This window comes from Carcharodon carcharias, chromosome 3 (genome assembly GCF_017639515.1).
Source record: "Carcharodon carcharias isolate sCarCar2 chromosome 3, sCarCar2.pri, whole genome shotgun sequence".
NCBI lineage: Eukaryota > Metazoa > Chordata > Chondrichthyes > Lamniformes > Lamnidae > Carcharodon > Carcharodon carcharias.
The window spans coordinates 7,903,782-7,919,422 of record NC_054469.1 but is presented as its reverse complement, the minus strand read 5'-3'; the positions used below and the strand labels follow the sequence as shown (position 1 = coordinate 7,919,422).

At 49.3% G+C, this 15,641-nt stretch overlaps 1 protein-coding gene across 1 annotated transcript; it reads right to left on the bottom strand.

Annotated features, from left to right (window-relative positions):
- Nucleotides 1-1,780: 1,780 nt before the first annotated feature.
- On the bottom strand, nucleotides 1,781-15,316 carry LOC121275776 (testis-specific serine/threonine-protein kinase 5-like; the record flags this gene model as incomplete). The annotated part of the gene is made up of 8 exons (XM_041183383.1): nucleotides 15,116-15,316; nucleotides 12,599-12,706; nucleotides 10,714-10,916; nucleotides 9,640-9,695; nucleotides 6,107-6,236; nucleotides 5,751-5,866; nucleotides 4,853-4,875; nucleotides 1,781-1,924 (listed from the first exon to the last, which is right to left on the bottom strand). Coding segments are annotated over exons 1-8 (981 nt in total), but the record flags the coding sequence as incomplete, so codon positions are not given.
- Nucleotides 15,317-15,641: the final 325 nt, after the last annotated feature.

The following is a 15,641-nucleotide window of genomic DNA, read 5'->3' as shown; positions in this document are numbered from 1 at the left end:
TGTCTGCCGCTTTGTGTTGGTCAGGGTAGATACTGAGAGGATGTTACCCCTCACAGGGGTATCTAGAACTAGGAGGTACAGTTTCAAAATAAGGGGCCTCCCATTTAAGACAGAGATGAGGAGGAACTTCTTCCTGCAGAGGGTTGTTAGTCTTTGGAATTCTCTTCCACAGTGAGCAGTGGAGGCTGGGTCATTGAATATACTCAAGGCTGAGTTAGACAGATTTTTGATTAACAAGGGAGTCAAGGCTTCTGGGGGGCAGACAGGAGAGTGGAGTTAAGGCCACAATCAGATCAGCCACAATCTTAATGACTGGCAGAGCTGGCTCAAGGGGCCAAATGGCCTACGACTCCTCCTATTTCTTATGTTCTCATCCTGTCTGCACCCGATGTCCATTTGCATGTACACTGGATTCAGATTGAGATCAGGAGCTCTACAAGTGAGTAACTCTGTCAGCCACTCTGCTATCAGGAGATCAAGACTGGCTTCCAGCTTCTCATCATTCAGGGATGGCTGCTGGGAACGATTAAATAGCTGGTACGTGGTAAAAGTGATCGTGAAGCTCACAGATTCTCAGAGAACAAAGCTGTCCCCAATTCCCAAAACTCTACTGGTGGCTTGTCCTAACTAGCACCAAGTCCCGATCACCCACCACCCTGTGTTCACTGACCTACACTAGCTCCCGATTTGGCAACACCTCAATTTCTAAAAGTTTTTATCCTATTCAAACGGGCCTCCAGAGCCCAGAAAGGAAATAATGAGCCAGGTGACTAAACCTTTGTTTTAAAAAGGTAGATTTTTCAGGAGCATCTTAAAGGAGAAAAGAGAGGTATCGGGATTCTGGAGCTCAGAGCCTTCGCAGCTGAAGACACAGCCGCCAATGATAACGCAGTTAAAATTGGGGGTGCTTGAGGCCTTAATTAGGGGAGCACAGATGTCTCAACAACAATTTATATTTATATAGCATCTCTAATGTCATGAAATGTCCCAAGGGGCTTCACAGAAACATTATAAAACAAAATACAACACTGCATTACATAAGGAGATATTAGGTCAAGTCAAAAGCTTGGTCAAAGAGGTAGGTTTTAAGGAGAGTCTTAAAGGAGGAAGGTGAGGGAGAGGCGTAGGGAGGGAATTTCAGAGCTTGGGGCCTAGGCTAAAGAAGGCACGGCCACCAATAGTGGAGGGATTAAAATCGGGGATGCTCGAGACCCGAATTAGAGGAGCACAGATGTCTCACAGGGTTGTTAGAGGGATTTGAAAACAAGGACAAGAATTTTAAAATCAAGACATTGCTTAACCGGGAGCCAATATAGGTCAGTGAGCACAGGGGTGAAGGGGAATGGGACCAGGTGCGAGTTAAGACACAGACAGCAGAGTTTTGGTTGACCTCAGGTTTACGGAAGGTAGGATGTGGAAGAGCAGTCAGGACCGTGTTGGAATAGTCAAGTCCAGAGGTAACAAAGGCATAGATGAGGGTTTTGGCAGCGGATGAGCTGCGACAAGTGAAGTCAGGCAATGTTAGGGAGGTGGAAATAGGCAGTTTCGAGGGAAACAATGCTGGGCAGGTTAGAGAGATGGAGAAGAGCGAGGCCATGGAGGAACTAGAAACAGTAGGATGAGAATTTTAGATTGGAGGCGTTGCCAGATGTGTGTCATTGAGCGCAGAGGCAAGCCAGCTTCAGTTAAGCATCAAGAGTAGAGAGCAAACGTGCAAACCTTTGGCAGTTGTTTCTTTGTGTTGCTCCTTCTCTGAGGAAGCGGCCACGAAGACTCTGACCTTCTGGAAGAGGAAGGATGTGGCAGGCAGCATCCAGGGATGTGTGCGGATCTCACTGAGTGCAAGACGGGCTGACGGGTTCCACTGTAGCATCTTACTGATCAGATCTTGGCAGGCTTTGTCAATCAATCCAGAAAGGAAACACTTTAGAAACATCAATAAATAATAAGTAATAAAAACAAAAAAACTGCGGATGCTGGAAATCCAAAACAAAAACAGAATTACCTGGAAAAACTCAGGTCTAGCAGCATCGGCAGAGAAGAAAAGAGTTGACGTTTCGAGTCCTCTTGACCCAAATAATAAGTCTTTGATTGGGGAGGTGGTGGCATAATGGTAATGTCACTGGACTAGTAATCGGGGTCATGCTCTGAGCACACAGGTTCAAATCCCACCAGGGCAGCTGGTGGAATTTAAATTCAATTGACAAATCTGGAATTGAAAACTCATCTCAGTAATGATGATGTTGACCATGAAATGATTATCGTAAAAACCCATCTGGTTTGCTAATGTCCTTTAGGGAAGGAAATCTGCTGTCCTTACCTGGTCTGGCCTACATGTGACTCCAGACCCACAGCAACATGGTTGGCTCTTAACTGTCCCCTGAAGTGGCCTTCAGTTCAAATGCAATTAGGAATGGTCAAAAGTACTGGCCTTGCCAGTTATGTCCACAGCTCAGCTGTGTTAACCTTATTTGTTAGCACAGCGTCTCCTTCAATCAGTGGTAGGAGAGAGCAAACTGGGATGTACTTACAGGTTCATTCAGTACAAATTGATGTACACTATCCAAGACCTCGGCTTGAACTGTGTCTGGAGCACCGTGTCCAGTTTGATCCTTTCACATGGTGGGTTGGAGCAGAGCGCTTTCAGAATGTGCCCTCACTTGAAGATCCTCAGTTACTCATGTAGACTCAAGGTCTATTAGACCAGCTTAGAGATGACCTGACAGAGGTCATAAAATAATGGGAAAGCTAGATTGCTATTGACAGATTATTCCAGTTTGGGGGAGAACCAGGCAACATGCATTGAAACTATGCAGAAGCATGAATAGATGTTAGTGATTTTCCAGAGAGGATCTCTGAAAGTGCCTCGAATCTCTGTTTTGAAGAGGGAGCTGGATTGGTTCCAGAACGGAGCTAAGATCACATCGTATACAAAGTCACCATCTTTATAGATCACACTCAGTTCATGGAGGAGTTGTGGCCCTTGAGCCAGAAACTCGAGGTTCAAGCCCCACCCAGGTCTCGTCAGCCACAGAAGATATTCACAATATGGTTCAGACACATTGAAATTCACCCCACACTTTCCCATTGTTCCCCAAAGGGGGGAAAATAATGTATGTGAAGATACGAGACAAACACATTTGGTCCAGGAAATTTCCTGTTCTGAGTTTTGAGGGGATTTTTCCATCCGGTTTTTCTTTTCTTTTACTTCTCTCATGAGGAAAAGTTGGGAGTCCTCGCAATTCAGAAGAGGGCCAGCCTTCTGGGGCCTCCAGTTTGCTTTACTCTCAGCTGCTGGAGAGAGAGTGACGGTTGGGGAGAGAGGGTGAATGAAGGAAATCGGTTTAACTGTTGGTACAGAAATAGGATCTTGTCGAAAAGAGAGACTAGTTGCTGAAGCATTTCATCATTACGACAAGCACAAGAAATGCCAAATTTCAAACAAGTCAACTGTGCTTCTTCCACAGAAAGAGTCGTGGAAATTTGGAACTCTCACCCTGATGCTGGGATGCTGTTGAGTTAGGGTATCAGAATATGGAGCAAATGTGGGTAAATGGGGTTGAGATACAGATCAGCCACGATTGATTAAAATGACAGAAGAGTCTCAAGGGCCTGACTGGCCTCCTCCTGTTCCTATGTTAAGACCATAAGACATAGGAGCAGAAATTAGGCCAGTCGGCCCATCGAGTCTGCTCCGCCATTCAATCATGGCTGATAAGTTTCTCAACCCCATTCTCCCACCTTCTCCCCATAACCTTTGATCCCCTTACCAATCAAGAATCTATCTATCTCGGTCTTAAATACACTCAGTGACCTGGCCTCCACAGTCTTCTGTGGCAATGAATTCCATAGATGTTGACAGGTTCTGTGTCTACCATGAGCGGTCCAGTCACTGGGGAGCTGTGTGAGCAGACTGTCTCACCAAGGAGGTAAGTACTTTCAATTCGCCCTAGTTATTTGCTTCTAGACTGGTATCTTCAATGATAGTTTGTCTCTAATAATCCACAGGAGACGTGGTGACTCTTGGGCAGCTCAGGTCACAGATGCCCTGTTCAACACGTTGCTGACCACAGTACAGCAACAGGTGAGGCTAGCAGAGCTCTGGGTTGTCCAGGGTACAGAGAGCCATGGCCACACAATCCCACGCACTTCCAAACAGCAGCAGCTTAAGCATTCAAAAGACCTGAAGGGATGTCATCTTTGATCGTATCTTTGTCTTCCATCCATGGTAGACTGTGTATTCTGCGCTTTCATTCCCACCTCGTAACCTTCCTCTAGGACAGACTCCTTCACATCTTGCTGCATCTGCTGCTGGTCCAAATTAAGCCTCCCGCACCCGTTAGTTATTAGTGGGGTGGTCCTTGCAATGGGGGAGACCATAGGGTGAAGACAGTGGTATAATGGTAATGTCATTAGTAACGCAGAGGCCCAGGCTAATGCTCTGGATCAAGGGTTCAAATGGCAACTGGTGGAATTTAAATTCAGTTAATAAACTCTGGAATATAAAGCTAGTGGTGACCATGACAACTATCGTTGACTACTGTAAAAATGTCCTAATATCCTTTATGTAGAGAAAAGAGTTAAGATCGGGGCACCTGATACTGATGTAACTATGATGCAACATCACATGATTAAGTAAGTGAGATCTAGTGGGAAGCAGAAATACAACCTTGTATTGAAATGTACACAGATCTGTAGATAAACAAGAATGGTTTTTACGAATAACAGCCTATGGTAGCAATCTTAGGCTAACCGGCAAACCCTAAAGAAACCAAAACCCAAAACGAAAACACTTTAGTGAAGGAAATCAGTCAAGCTCATCTTGCATTTACACCGGTGATCAGCAACATACAATCGTACCCAGGGACCCGTTCTCTGCAAACAGAAGGAACATGTTCAAACCTTGCACCTTTTATTGTACTATCTGAGAGCTTGGGGAGCCCATAGTTTGCCATTGCATTCTCCATGGCACTGCCTCAGCCAATCAGAGTCGACTTGCCAACCAATCAGCATCTTTTTCTCCTGTAGCGTATATTATTGTGATTGTTTGAAATTTGGCATTCTTGTGTTTGTCCTGATGAGTGCAAGATGAAAAGATTCGACAGCACGTCTCTGTTTTCAGTGATATTCAAGTTCTGTACTAACAAGTGACTGTTTATACTTAAAAACATAATAAACCATCCACAGGGGAATATTAGACCCCCTAGGGTATAGGGGGACTGGGAAGTTCTCCAGCTAATTGTTCACATTTCTTGAGCCACGGCCGCATTAACATTGGGTCAGCAGCTCCGGAGAGTAAAATCCCAATGTTCACAATCCAAGGTTCACAAATGTCCTTTAGGACTGCCATCCTTACCTGATCTTTCCAGCAATGTCCACACCCTGAGATTGAATTAAGTGAACTGGTCACAGTCTAATTACAGCTTCCTGCCTCTACAGGCAATGCAGCACCGCCACTGGTAGGAGTCTGTAGTTACACCGTGACGTGTTCACATAGACAATTTCCATTAAAAATGCAAAGGAATTAATGATGGAAATAGCAAGGAGGGAATCAGTTAAAACACTAACCCCCACCTCCCCTGGGAATTTCCCTGTGAATGATGTTTCTACCAAAAGTTACCACAATAGAGAGGGAGAATTAACCCCTACTCCCCCCCACCCTTTAGCCGGAGCTCCCCATTGGGCAATGCCACAAGAGACTGACTGGTCCATTTAAAATAATCAAAGGGTTTAAGCAGGGAGGTAGTTACCTGTTGACAAACGCTCATGGTAAAGTACGCCACTTTTTATCTCCTCTAGCAGTTTACCAGGTTGGAATTCAGTAAATGGAAGTTTTCCAGTAACCATTGCATATAGGATGACACCCCTGGGGGAGGGGGAAGAGAGAGAACAATACATAAACTGAACGCACTGTCATGGCACAAGGTAGAAACACTTCAGTGTGGGACAGGAGAGTTTTCAACCATTCAACAGCCAATTCTGCGGGTGACAAGGTCAGGGGAAACCAGAAACTACAGATGTTGCAGAGAGAGAGAGAGAGAGAGAGGACAGTGGAATATCAGGGATTAAGGAACAATTAAGTTGGGATGTGTTTCTCTGCTCTTACATGCTCCATATGTCTGCGTGTTCTCCCTTATACCTCTGGCCTTGGAGGATCTCTGGTGCTGTGTACGGCATCGAGCCACAGAAGGTGCTCATCAGACTGTTCTTCCTGCATCTGGTGGCCAAGCCGAAATCTGAGGAATGACAACCGGAAATCGATTACCCACAGGACCGGGCGGGTTGGTGGGGAGGGGGGGACAGGATCGGGCGGGTTGGTGGGGAGGGGGAGACAGGATCTGGTGGGGAGGGGGGGACAGGATCAGGTGGGTTGGTGGGGAGGGGGGGACAAGATCAGGCGGGTTGGTGGGGAGGGGTGTACAGGATCAGGCGGGTTGGTGGGGAGGGGGGGACAGGATCGGGCGGGTTGGTGGGGAGGGGGGGACAGGATCGGGCGGGTTGGTGGGGAGGGGGGGACAGGATCGGGCGGGTTGGTGGGGAGGGGGGGACAGGATCGGGCGGGTTGGTGGGGAGGGGGGGACAGGATCGGGCGGGTTGGTGGGGAGGGGGGGACAGGATCAGGTGGGTTGGTGGGGGAGGGGGTGGGGGGATCAGGATCAGGTGGGTTGGTGGGGAGGGGGGTGACAGAGTCAGGAGTGGAGAGCAGGATCATGGGATGGATGGGGAGGGGCGATGTTATTGGCTGTTAGGGTGGATGGGGAGGGGGCGATGTTATTGGCTGTTGGGGTGGATGGGGAGGGGCGACGTTATTGGCTGTTGGGAGGGATGGGGAGGTGCGAAGTTATTGGCTGTTGGGGTGGTTGTGGAGGGGCAATGTTATTGGCTGTTGGGAGAGATGGGGAGGGGTGATGTTATTGGCTGTTGGGAGGGATGGGGAGGGGTGATGTTATTGGCTGTTGGGGTGGATGGGGAGGGGCGATGTTATTGGCTGTTGGTGTGGTTGTGGAGGGGCGATGTTATTGGCTGTTGGGAGGGATGGGGAGGGGCGATGTTATTGGCTGTTGGGATGGATGGGGTGGGCGTTGGCTGTTGAGGTGGATGGGGTGGGGTGAGGTTATTGGCTGTTGGGGTGGATGGGGTGGGGTGAGGTTATTGGCTGTTGGGGTGGATGGGGTGGGGCGAGGTTATCGGCTGTTGAGAGGGATCCCTGTAATGGAATCCTCACGGCTGTCACAACACGATCCCGGAGAAAGACAGTGAAAGATAATGGGGATGAAATTCAACACGACCGGGTGTTGATTGGTTCCTATTCATCGTGACTCCCCCCCCCTTGTCTAACATTCCTATGCATTGCCCCTTTCTGGGCTGGGGGTGTAATAGAGACCAAGCCCCTGCCAGCACTCTCCTTGCATTCCCCCCCAAATAGAATTTCCAAAAAGGCTTCCAACATCCCGGTTCTCCCATCACCCCTGAGCTCGCTGAGCTACACCGGCTCCCAGTCAGGCAATGCTATGATTTTTAAATTTTCAAATCCCTCCATGACCTCGCCCCTCCCTATCTCTGTAATCTCCTCCGGCCCTACAACTCTCCGAGATCTCTGTGCTCCCCTAATCCTGGTCTCTCGAGCTTCCCTGATTTTAATTGTTCTGCTATTGGTGGCCATGCCTTCATCTCCTAGGCCCCAAGCTCTGGAATTTCCTTGCTATGCCACTCCACCTCTCTACCGCTTTATGATGCTCCTTAAAACCTACACCTTTGACCATGACTTTGGTCACCCAAACTTAATAATCTCTTTACATGGCTCAGTGTTTCATTTGATTACGCCCCTGGCTGCCAAACGCCTCAGGATGTTTTACCAAGTTAAAGGCGTTACGTAATGCAAACCGCTGTACAAGTACTTTCTACAACATTCTTCAGGACAGAGCAGTGTTGATTTCCATGACATGAACTCAGTTTTCAGCATCAAGGTTGTCGGGACGACCTACATTGCAAAACAAAAATAAAAATACCTGGAAAAACTCAGCAGGTCTGACAGCATCTGCGGAGAGAAACATAGGTAACATTTCCAGTCTGTATGACTCTTCAATAGAACTAAGGAAAAATAGAAAAGAGGTGAAATATAAACTGGCTTAAGTGGGGGTGGGACAAGTAGAGCTGGATAGAGGGCCAGTGATAGGTGGAGATAACCAAAAGATGTCACAGACAAAAGGACAAAGAGGTAAAAACAAAAAAACTGCGGATGCTGGAAATCCAAAACAAAAACAGAATTACCTGGAAAAACTCAGCAGGTCTGGCAGCATCGGCGGAGAAGAAAAGAGTTGACGTTTCGAGTCCTCATGACCCTTCGACAGAACTTGAGTGAGTCCAAGAAAGGGATGAAATGGTGTTGAAGGTGGTGATATTATCTAAGGAATGTGCTAATTAAGGATAGAAAGCAGCACAAGCAAAATCTGTACCTCTTTGTCCTTTTGTCTGTGATATCCACATTGAGATTTCTCAAACTTAGAGGGCTTAAAATCCTGGAACTCCCTCCCTAACAGCACGGTGGGTGTACCTACACCACATGGACTGCAGCGGTTCAAGAAGGCAGCTCACCACCACCTTCTCAAGGGCAATTAGGGATGGGCAGTAAATGCTGGCCTAGCCAGCGACACATGCATACCAAAGACAAAGGAAAAATAAATCCTTTAATTGCCGGTGATTCAGTTTATTCATCCTAACAGATGGATTTGAAGAGGTGAAAGACAAGCACAAGAGGCTGATCTACAGTTGAACAAAGTTGCCTTGAGAAAGCTCCATCACTGTGAGCTGTGGTCCAGTGGATTGCTCTCTCACTCTCTTGCTTCAGAATCAGAAGATTGTAGGTTTAAGTTCCAGAGACTCGAGCACAAAATCCAGGCTGGATCTCCCATTGCAGTACTGAGGGAGAGCTACACTGTCAGAGGGTGAGCACTGAGGGAGTGCTGCACTGTCAGAGGGTCAGCACTAGTGGGAAAGCTGCACTGTTGGAGGGGCAGTATGGAGGGAGTGCTGCACTGTCGGAGGGTCAGTACTGAGGGAGAGCTACACTGTCAGAGGGTCAGTACTGAGGGAGTGCTGCATTGTCAGAGGGTCAGTACTGAGGGATTGCTGTACTGTCGGAGGGTCAGTACTGAGGGAGTGCTATACTGTCAGAGGGTCAGTACTGAGGGAGTGCCGCACTGTCGGAGGGTCAGCACTGAGGGAGTACCGCACTGTCGGAGGGTCAGTACTGAGGGAGTGCTGCACTGTCGGAGGGTCAGCACTGAGGGAGTGCCGCACTGTTGGAGGGTCAGTACCTAGGTAGTGCTGCACCATTGGAGGGTCAGTACTGAGGGAGTGCTACACTGTCGGAGGGTCAGTACTGAGGTAGTGCTGCACCATTGGAGGGTCAGTACTGAGGGAGTGCTGCACTGTCAGAGGGTCAGTACTGAGGGAGTGCTGCACTGTTCGAGGGTCAGTACCGAGTTAAGTTGTAAATACAGTGTTGTATGTACGTCGTTGTTACAGTGCAGAGTTTCCCATTAGCCCATTGTGCCCATATCAGCTGGTCAGTCAATCAGAATCACCCTGTCCTTCCTTATCAATATAACACCAATTATTTAGTTCACAGTCTCTCACCTGTTAGCTTCAGAGATCCTCTTTCATCGAGTAAAATATTTTCACATTTCAGATCTCTGTGAAAGAATTTTTCAGCATCTATTACAAACCAACATTAAATCCTCACCACTCGGCATGTTTTTCAAACTGAGCAAATCCAGCAATGTGAACATAACATTTACACGTCAGGGACCAAGTGACCCAGTGACCCCATCAAACACTCCCAGGACAGGTACAGCATGCGGTTAGATACAGAGTAAAGCTCCCTCTACACTGTCCCCATCAAACACTCCCAGGACAGGTACAGCACGGGGTTAGATACAGAGTAAAGCTCCCTCTACACCGTCCCCATCAAACACTCCCAGGGCAGGTACAGCACGGGGTTAGATACAGAGTAAAGCTCCCTCTACACTGAATCCATCAGCACACCGAGGACAGGTACAGCACGGGGTTAGATTCAGAGTAAATCTCCCTCTACACTGTCCCCATCAAACACTCCCAGGACAAGTACAGCACGGGGTTAGATACAGAGTAAAGCTCCCTCTACACTGAATCCATCAAACACTCCCAGGACAGGTACAGCACGGGGTTAGATACAGAGTAAAGCTCCCTCTACACTGTCCCCATCAAACACTCCCAGGGCAGGTACAGCACGGGGTTAGATAGAAAGTAAAGCTCCCTCTACACTGTCCCCATCAAACACTCCCAGGACAGGTATAAGCACAGAGTAGACTGAGGTGGGTGGTTGTCGATGTGTTAGGGGTAGGTTTAGGGTGGGGGTGGGGATGGAGGAGGTGGTGATTGAAGGGGTTGTGGTGGAGGGATTGCTGTTGGAGGGGGGTGATTGAGGGGTTTGGGATGGAGAGGGCGGTGGTGGAGAGAGTGATGTAGTCAGGTTGGGAATAGGGTTGAATCGGGAGAGAGCGTCTGGACTGTCCTGGGGAGTTATTGTGGGTGGGGTTGGGTTGACTGGGGTGGGAGGCCCCGCTCATATCTCTGCTGAATGTGTTTGTTGTGGGGGAGGAGATGGGCTGGGGTTTGATGTGGGACGGGCAGGTCAGTCTGGGCATCCGGCTGACCTCCCACCCCGGGTACCTGTGCACGATGTGTTTGGTGTGACAGTGTGAGACGGCCCCCACCAGTTGGTGGAAAAGCCGCTTGGCCTCTCCCTCCTGGAGTCCCATCGCCATCTTCTTATCCGAGATTCGGTTAATGTGCTGGAGAAGATCACCCTGAGTTGCCAATTCCAGGACCAGGTAGAGGCGGGATGGAGAGCGGAAAGTTTCATATAGCTGGATCTGTGTGTGAGGGGAGAGAGAAGGAGATAGAGGGAGAGAGAGAGAGAGAGAGAGACAAGAGAAAAAGGAAGAGAGAGAGAGAAAAAGAGACAGAAAGGGGAACAGAGAGAAAAAGAGATACAGAGGGAGGGAGAGAGATAGAGAGAGGGGGAGCAGGAAAGAGAGGCAAGGTTAGGAGAGATAGAGAAAGGGAGAAAGAGAGAAAGGGGAGACAGGGAGAGAGGAAGAGAGAGGGAAAGTACGAGAGAGGGAGAGAGCAAAAGAGGGAAATTAGGCAGAGGAGAGAGAATGGGAGAGCAAGAGAGAGCAGGAGAGAGAAAGAAAGGGAGAGAGTGGGGAGGAAGTGAGAGGATAGGGAGAGAGGGGGAGAGAGAGATAGAGAGAGAAAGGGGGAGGAAGAGAGCGGGAGAGGAAGAGAGAGAGGCAGAGGAGAGAGAACGGGAAAGAGAGAGAGAGCAGGAGGGGGAGTGTGGGAGGGAAAGGGTGGGGAGAGGGAGAGAGTGAGATAGAGGGAGAGAGGAAGAAAGGGAAGGAGAGAGGGAAGGGGGAGAGAGGGAGGTGAAAGAGAGGGAGAGGTGGAGAGTTAGAGAGAGAGAATGAAGGGAGGGACGGATGGGGAGAGCGGTAGAAGAGTGAGGAAGAGACGATAGAGGGGGAGGGGAAAGTGGGGGAGTTGGGCGAGAAGGAGTGTGGCAGGGGAGGGAGGGCATGGAGAGGAAAGGGGAGATGGAGAAGGGAGAGAGAGGGGGGGAGAGAGAGGAGGGGAGGGGAGAGAGAGGACGAGAGTTAATCTCTTTTATTTAATCCCCCCCAATCCTGACCTCCCCAACCCAACATGCTGAAGGCACTGTCTCCCACGAGCTCAACGACTAACTGTCACGGGGCTTATCGACCATGGTGTGTATCACACACCCTGCACACAGTGGGCCCTTTCCATTGGGGGTTGTCACTGGATAGTTGGGGTGGGGTGGGGGGAGAGGATGATGTTTACCCACCAGTTCCAACTGGTCCTGAGCAGTGATGGTCAGACTCCCACAGACCAGAGGCTGGGTGTGTCTGGCAGGGGAGTCACTGACTGTCACAAAGGACAGGGAGAATCTGCATTGATATATTGCCTTTCACATCCCCAGGAACATGAACCCAAGGACCCCGTGCAGCCTGTTAGTACCTCTTCCCGATCAGGAGTGTGGAGGATCTGGTCCAGGACACTGATACTGAAAGTGCTGACCCCTGCAAGAACATCAAAACAAGGAGCCCGGCAGTAGGCCATTCAGCCCTTCGAGCCTGCTCCACCATTCAATAAGGTCGTGGCTGATCTGATTGTGGCCTTAACTTCACTTTCCTATCTGCCCCACCCCCCGTAACCCTTGTCAATCAAAAATCTGACTAACTCAGTCCCGATTAAGTTCAGTGACCCACCCTGTACTGCTCTCTGGGGAAGAGAATTCCACAGATTAATGACCCCCTGAGAAAAAAAACACTCTCCTCAACTCCATCCTCAATGGGAATCCTCTTATTTTGAAACTGTGTGTCCCCTAGTTCCAGATTCCCCCAACCTCGCAGCTTCTACCCTGCCGAGCTCCCTCAGGATCAGGTACGATTCTTATATCTGATATGGGCAGTACAATCTCTCCTGAATCGACAGGGACAGGGCCTGGGCGGACAGAGTGTCTCAGTCTTACCACGTTCGGGTGCTTGTAGGTCGTCTGCAGAGCATTTATCTCCCGGGACAGACACCGTCGAGCCTGGTTCTGTGATATTTGAGACATCGGGATGATCTTGATAGCAACCTGCCGATTGTGGGGGGAGAAGGACAACAGAATGTGGTTTGTTAAAGTTCCACTTCCCCATTCGAAACCTCTCACAACCCAAGGACATTCCAAAATACTGCACAGCCAGTGATTTTTATGAAATGATGTCATATAAATGGGCCAGCCAACCTATGCATAGCAAGATCCCACAAAAGGCAGTGTGTTAAAGAGCAGATCATCTATTTTAGTGGTGCTGCTTGAGAAGTATCCTGCCCTTTAGAAAATCGTGGCCATGGGATCCTTGCCGTGCACTCATTTGAAAGACAGTGTCTCTGACAGTGTGGTGCTCCCTCAGTACTGACCCTCCACCCATGCAAAACTCCCTCAGTACTGACCCTCCAACAGTGCGGCATTCCCTCAGTAGTGACCCTCCCAACAGTGCAGCACTCCCTCAGTACTGACCCTCCAACAGTGCAGCACTCTCTCAGAGCGGACCCTCCAACAGCACAGAATTCCCTCAATACTGACTCTCTGACAGTGCAGCACTCCCTCAGTACTGACCCTTAGTACTGACCTGCAGCACTCCCCCAGTACTGACCCTCTGACAGTGCAGCATTCCCTCAGTACTGACCCTCCGACAGTGCAGTGCTCCCTCAGCACTGACCCTTCGACAGTGCAGCACTCCCTCAGTACTGACCCTCTGACAGTGCAGCACTCCCTCAGTACTGACCCTCCGACAGTGCGGCACTCCCTCAGCACTGACCCTCTGACAGTGCGGCACTCCCTCAGAACTGACCCTCCGACAGTGCAGCACTCCCTCAGAACTGACCCTCCAACAGTGCAGCACTCCCTCAGTACTGCCCCTCCGACAGTGCAGCAGGCCCTCAGTACTGACCCTCTGACAGTGCAGCACTCCCTCAGAACTGACCTTCCAACAGTGCAGCACTCCCTCAGTACTGCCCCTCCGACAGTGCAGCACTCCCTCAGTACTGACCCTCTGACAGTGCAGCTCTCCCTCAGTACTGACCCTCTGACAGTGCAGCACTGCCTCAGTACTGACCCTCCGACAGTGCAGCACTCCCTCAGTACTGAACCTCCGACAGTGCAGCGCTCCCTCAGTACTGACCCTCTGACAGTGCAGCGCTCCCTCAGTACTGACCCTCTGACAGTGCAGCACTCCCTCAGTACTGACCCTCTGACAGTGCAGCACTCCCTCAGTACTGCCCTGCATGTGTCAGTCTGGATTTTGTGCTGAAAGTCTTGATGTGGAACTTGGATCCACTGACTCAAAGTTGAGGCTACATCTCTCTGTTTATTTGATGCTGTGATCTCCACTGCAGTCTTGAAATAAGCACTCCCTGTTAATCCTGTGACTCCAGGTCCTTCACTCCCGGCCGTTTTAGCTCTGAAAACAGGCTACTCCCAACCCGCTTCCAACCTTATCTGAGTCGTTCTAACAGTAAAAACACCAACGTTTTTAAATGTTTTTAAGTACCTGGATTTTCTCAAACCAGGAAACAGCCCAGAGGTCTGGATCCATGGAGAAGTGTAAGATCCCAAGTTCAGCCTTCTAACATGGAGGAAGGGGAAGGGACGGCGATTAGTATGTGTTTGTACGCAAGAGGGGAGTATCCATGCCCACAGTGAATCCCTGCCATACTCTGAGGGATTCGTTGTCTAGTGGTAATGTCACTGGGCTAGTTAATGAAGAGGCTCAGAGTTCAAACCTCACCATAGCAACTGGTGGAATTTTAGTTCAGTTAATTAATAAATCTGGAATTGAAAGCTAGTCTCAGTAATGGTGACCATGAAGCTACCTTCGATTGTTGTAAAAACCCATCTGGTTCACTAACGTCCTTTAGGGAAGGAAATCTGCTGTCCTTACCTGGTCTGGCCTACACATGACTCCGGATCTACAGAAATGTGGTCGATTTATAACTGCCCTCTGAAATGGCTGAGCAAACTACTACAAATTCAAAAAGGAATAAAACCAGAGTCGACCTAGGCACCGGAAACAACAACAGCAAGCCCACTCCTGTCAACACTGTAAAGTTCTCCTCACTAATATCTGGGACTTGTGCCAAAATTGGGAGAGCTGGTCCCACAGACTAGTCAAGCAACAGCCTGACATAGTCATCTCCTTCGACAGCACCTTCCAAACCCATGACCACGACCATCTAGAGGGACGAGGGCAGCAGATAGATGGGAACACCACCACCTAGAAGTTCCCCTCCAAGTCACCCACCATCCTGACTTGGGAAAAATATCGGCCATTCCTTCACTGTCGCTGGGTCAAAATCCTGGAACTCCCTCCCTAACAGCACTGTGGGTGTACCTACACCACATGGACTGCAGCGGTTCAAGAAGTCAGCTAACCACCACCTTCTCAAGGGCAACTAGGGATGGGTAATAAATGCTGGGCCCAGCCAACAACAGAAGAAAGCTCACCATGTTGTCTTTCTTGCTTCGGAGACCAACAGCCAATCGGAAATTGCAGCCAATTTTCTCCTGGGTGGGGACTCCCAGGTAAACCGTGGAGAACGACCCTGAACCAATCCTCTTCGGGGTCAGCAGGTAGCCACGCTGCCGACACTCGCTGACCTCGTCCACCTTGGCCACATCCATACTGACCGTCACACGCTTGCCCATTTGTAACTTGGGTGGCATGAAGGAAAGAACGAGAGAGAGAGAGAGAGAAAGAGATGGAGAAGGTGGAGGAACGACCAAATCGCTCAATTCATCATTGATGATTCTTACTCCTCCAGAAAAGTTTCGTTTAACCATACAGAGGCTGTTGTCCCATTGAAAGTTTAGGCAGAGGGTTTGCAAAGAGGCTCTCTCCCCTCCTTTGCTGATCAGTTTGTGTTGATTCCTTCGAGGCTGTTTTCCAAATTCTCTTTTTTTCTAAAACAACACACGGTTCCAGAAACTGTGTTTTTTTTTGGCAATAGAACAATGTAGAATTGGAACTTTG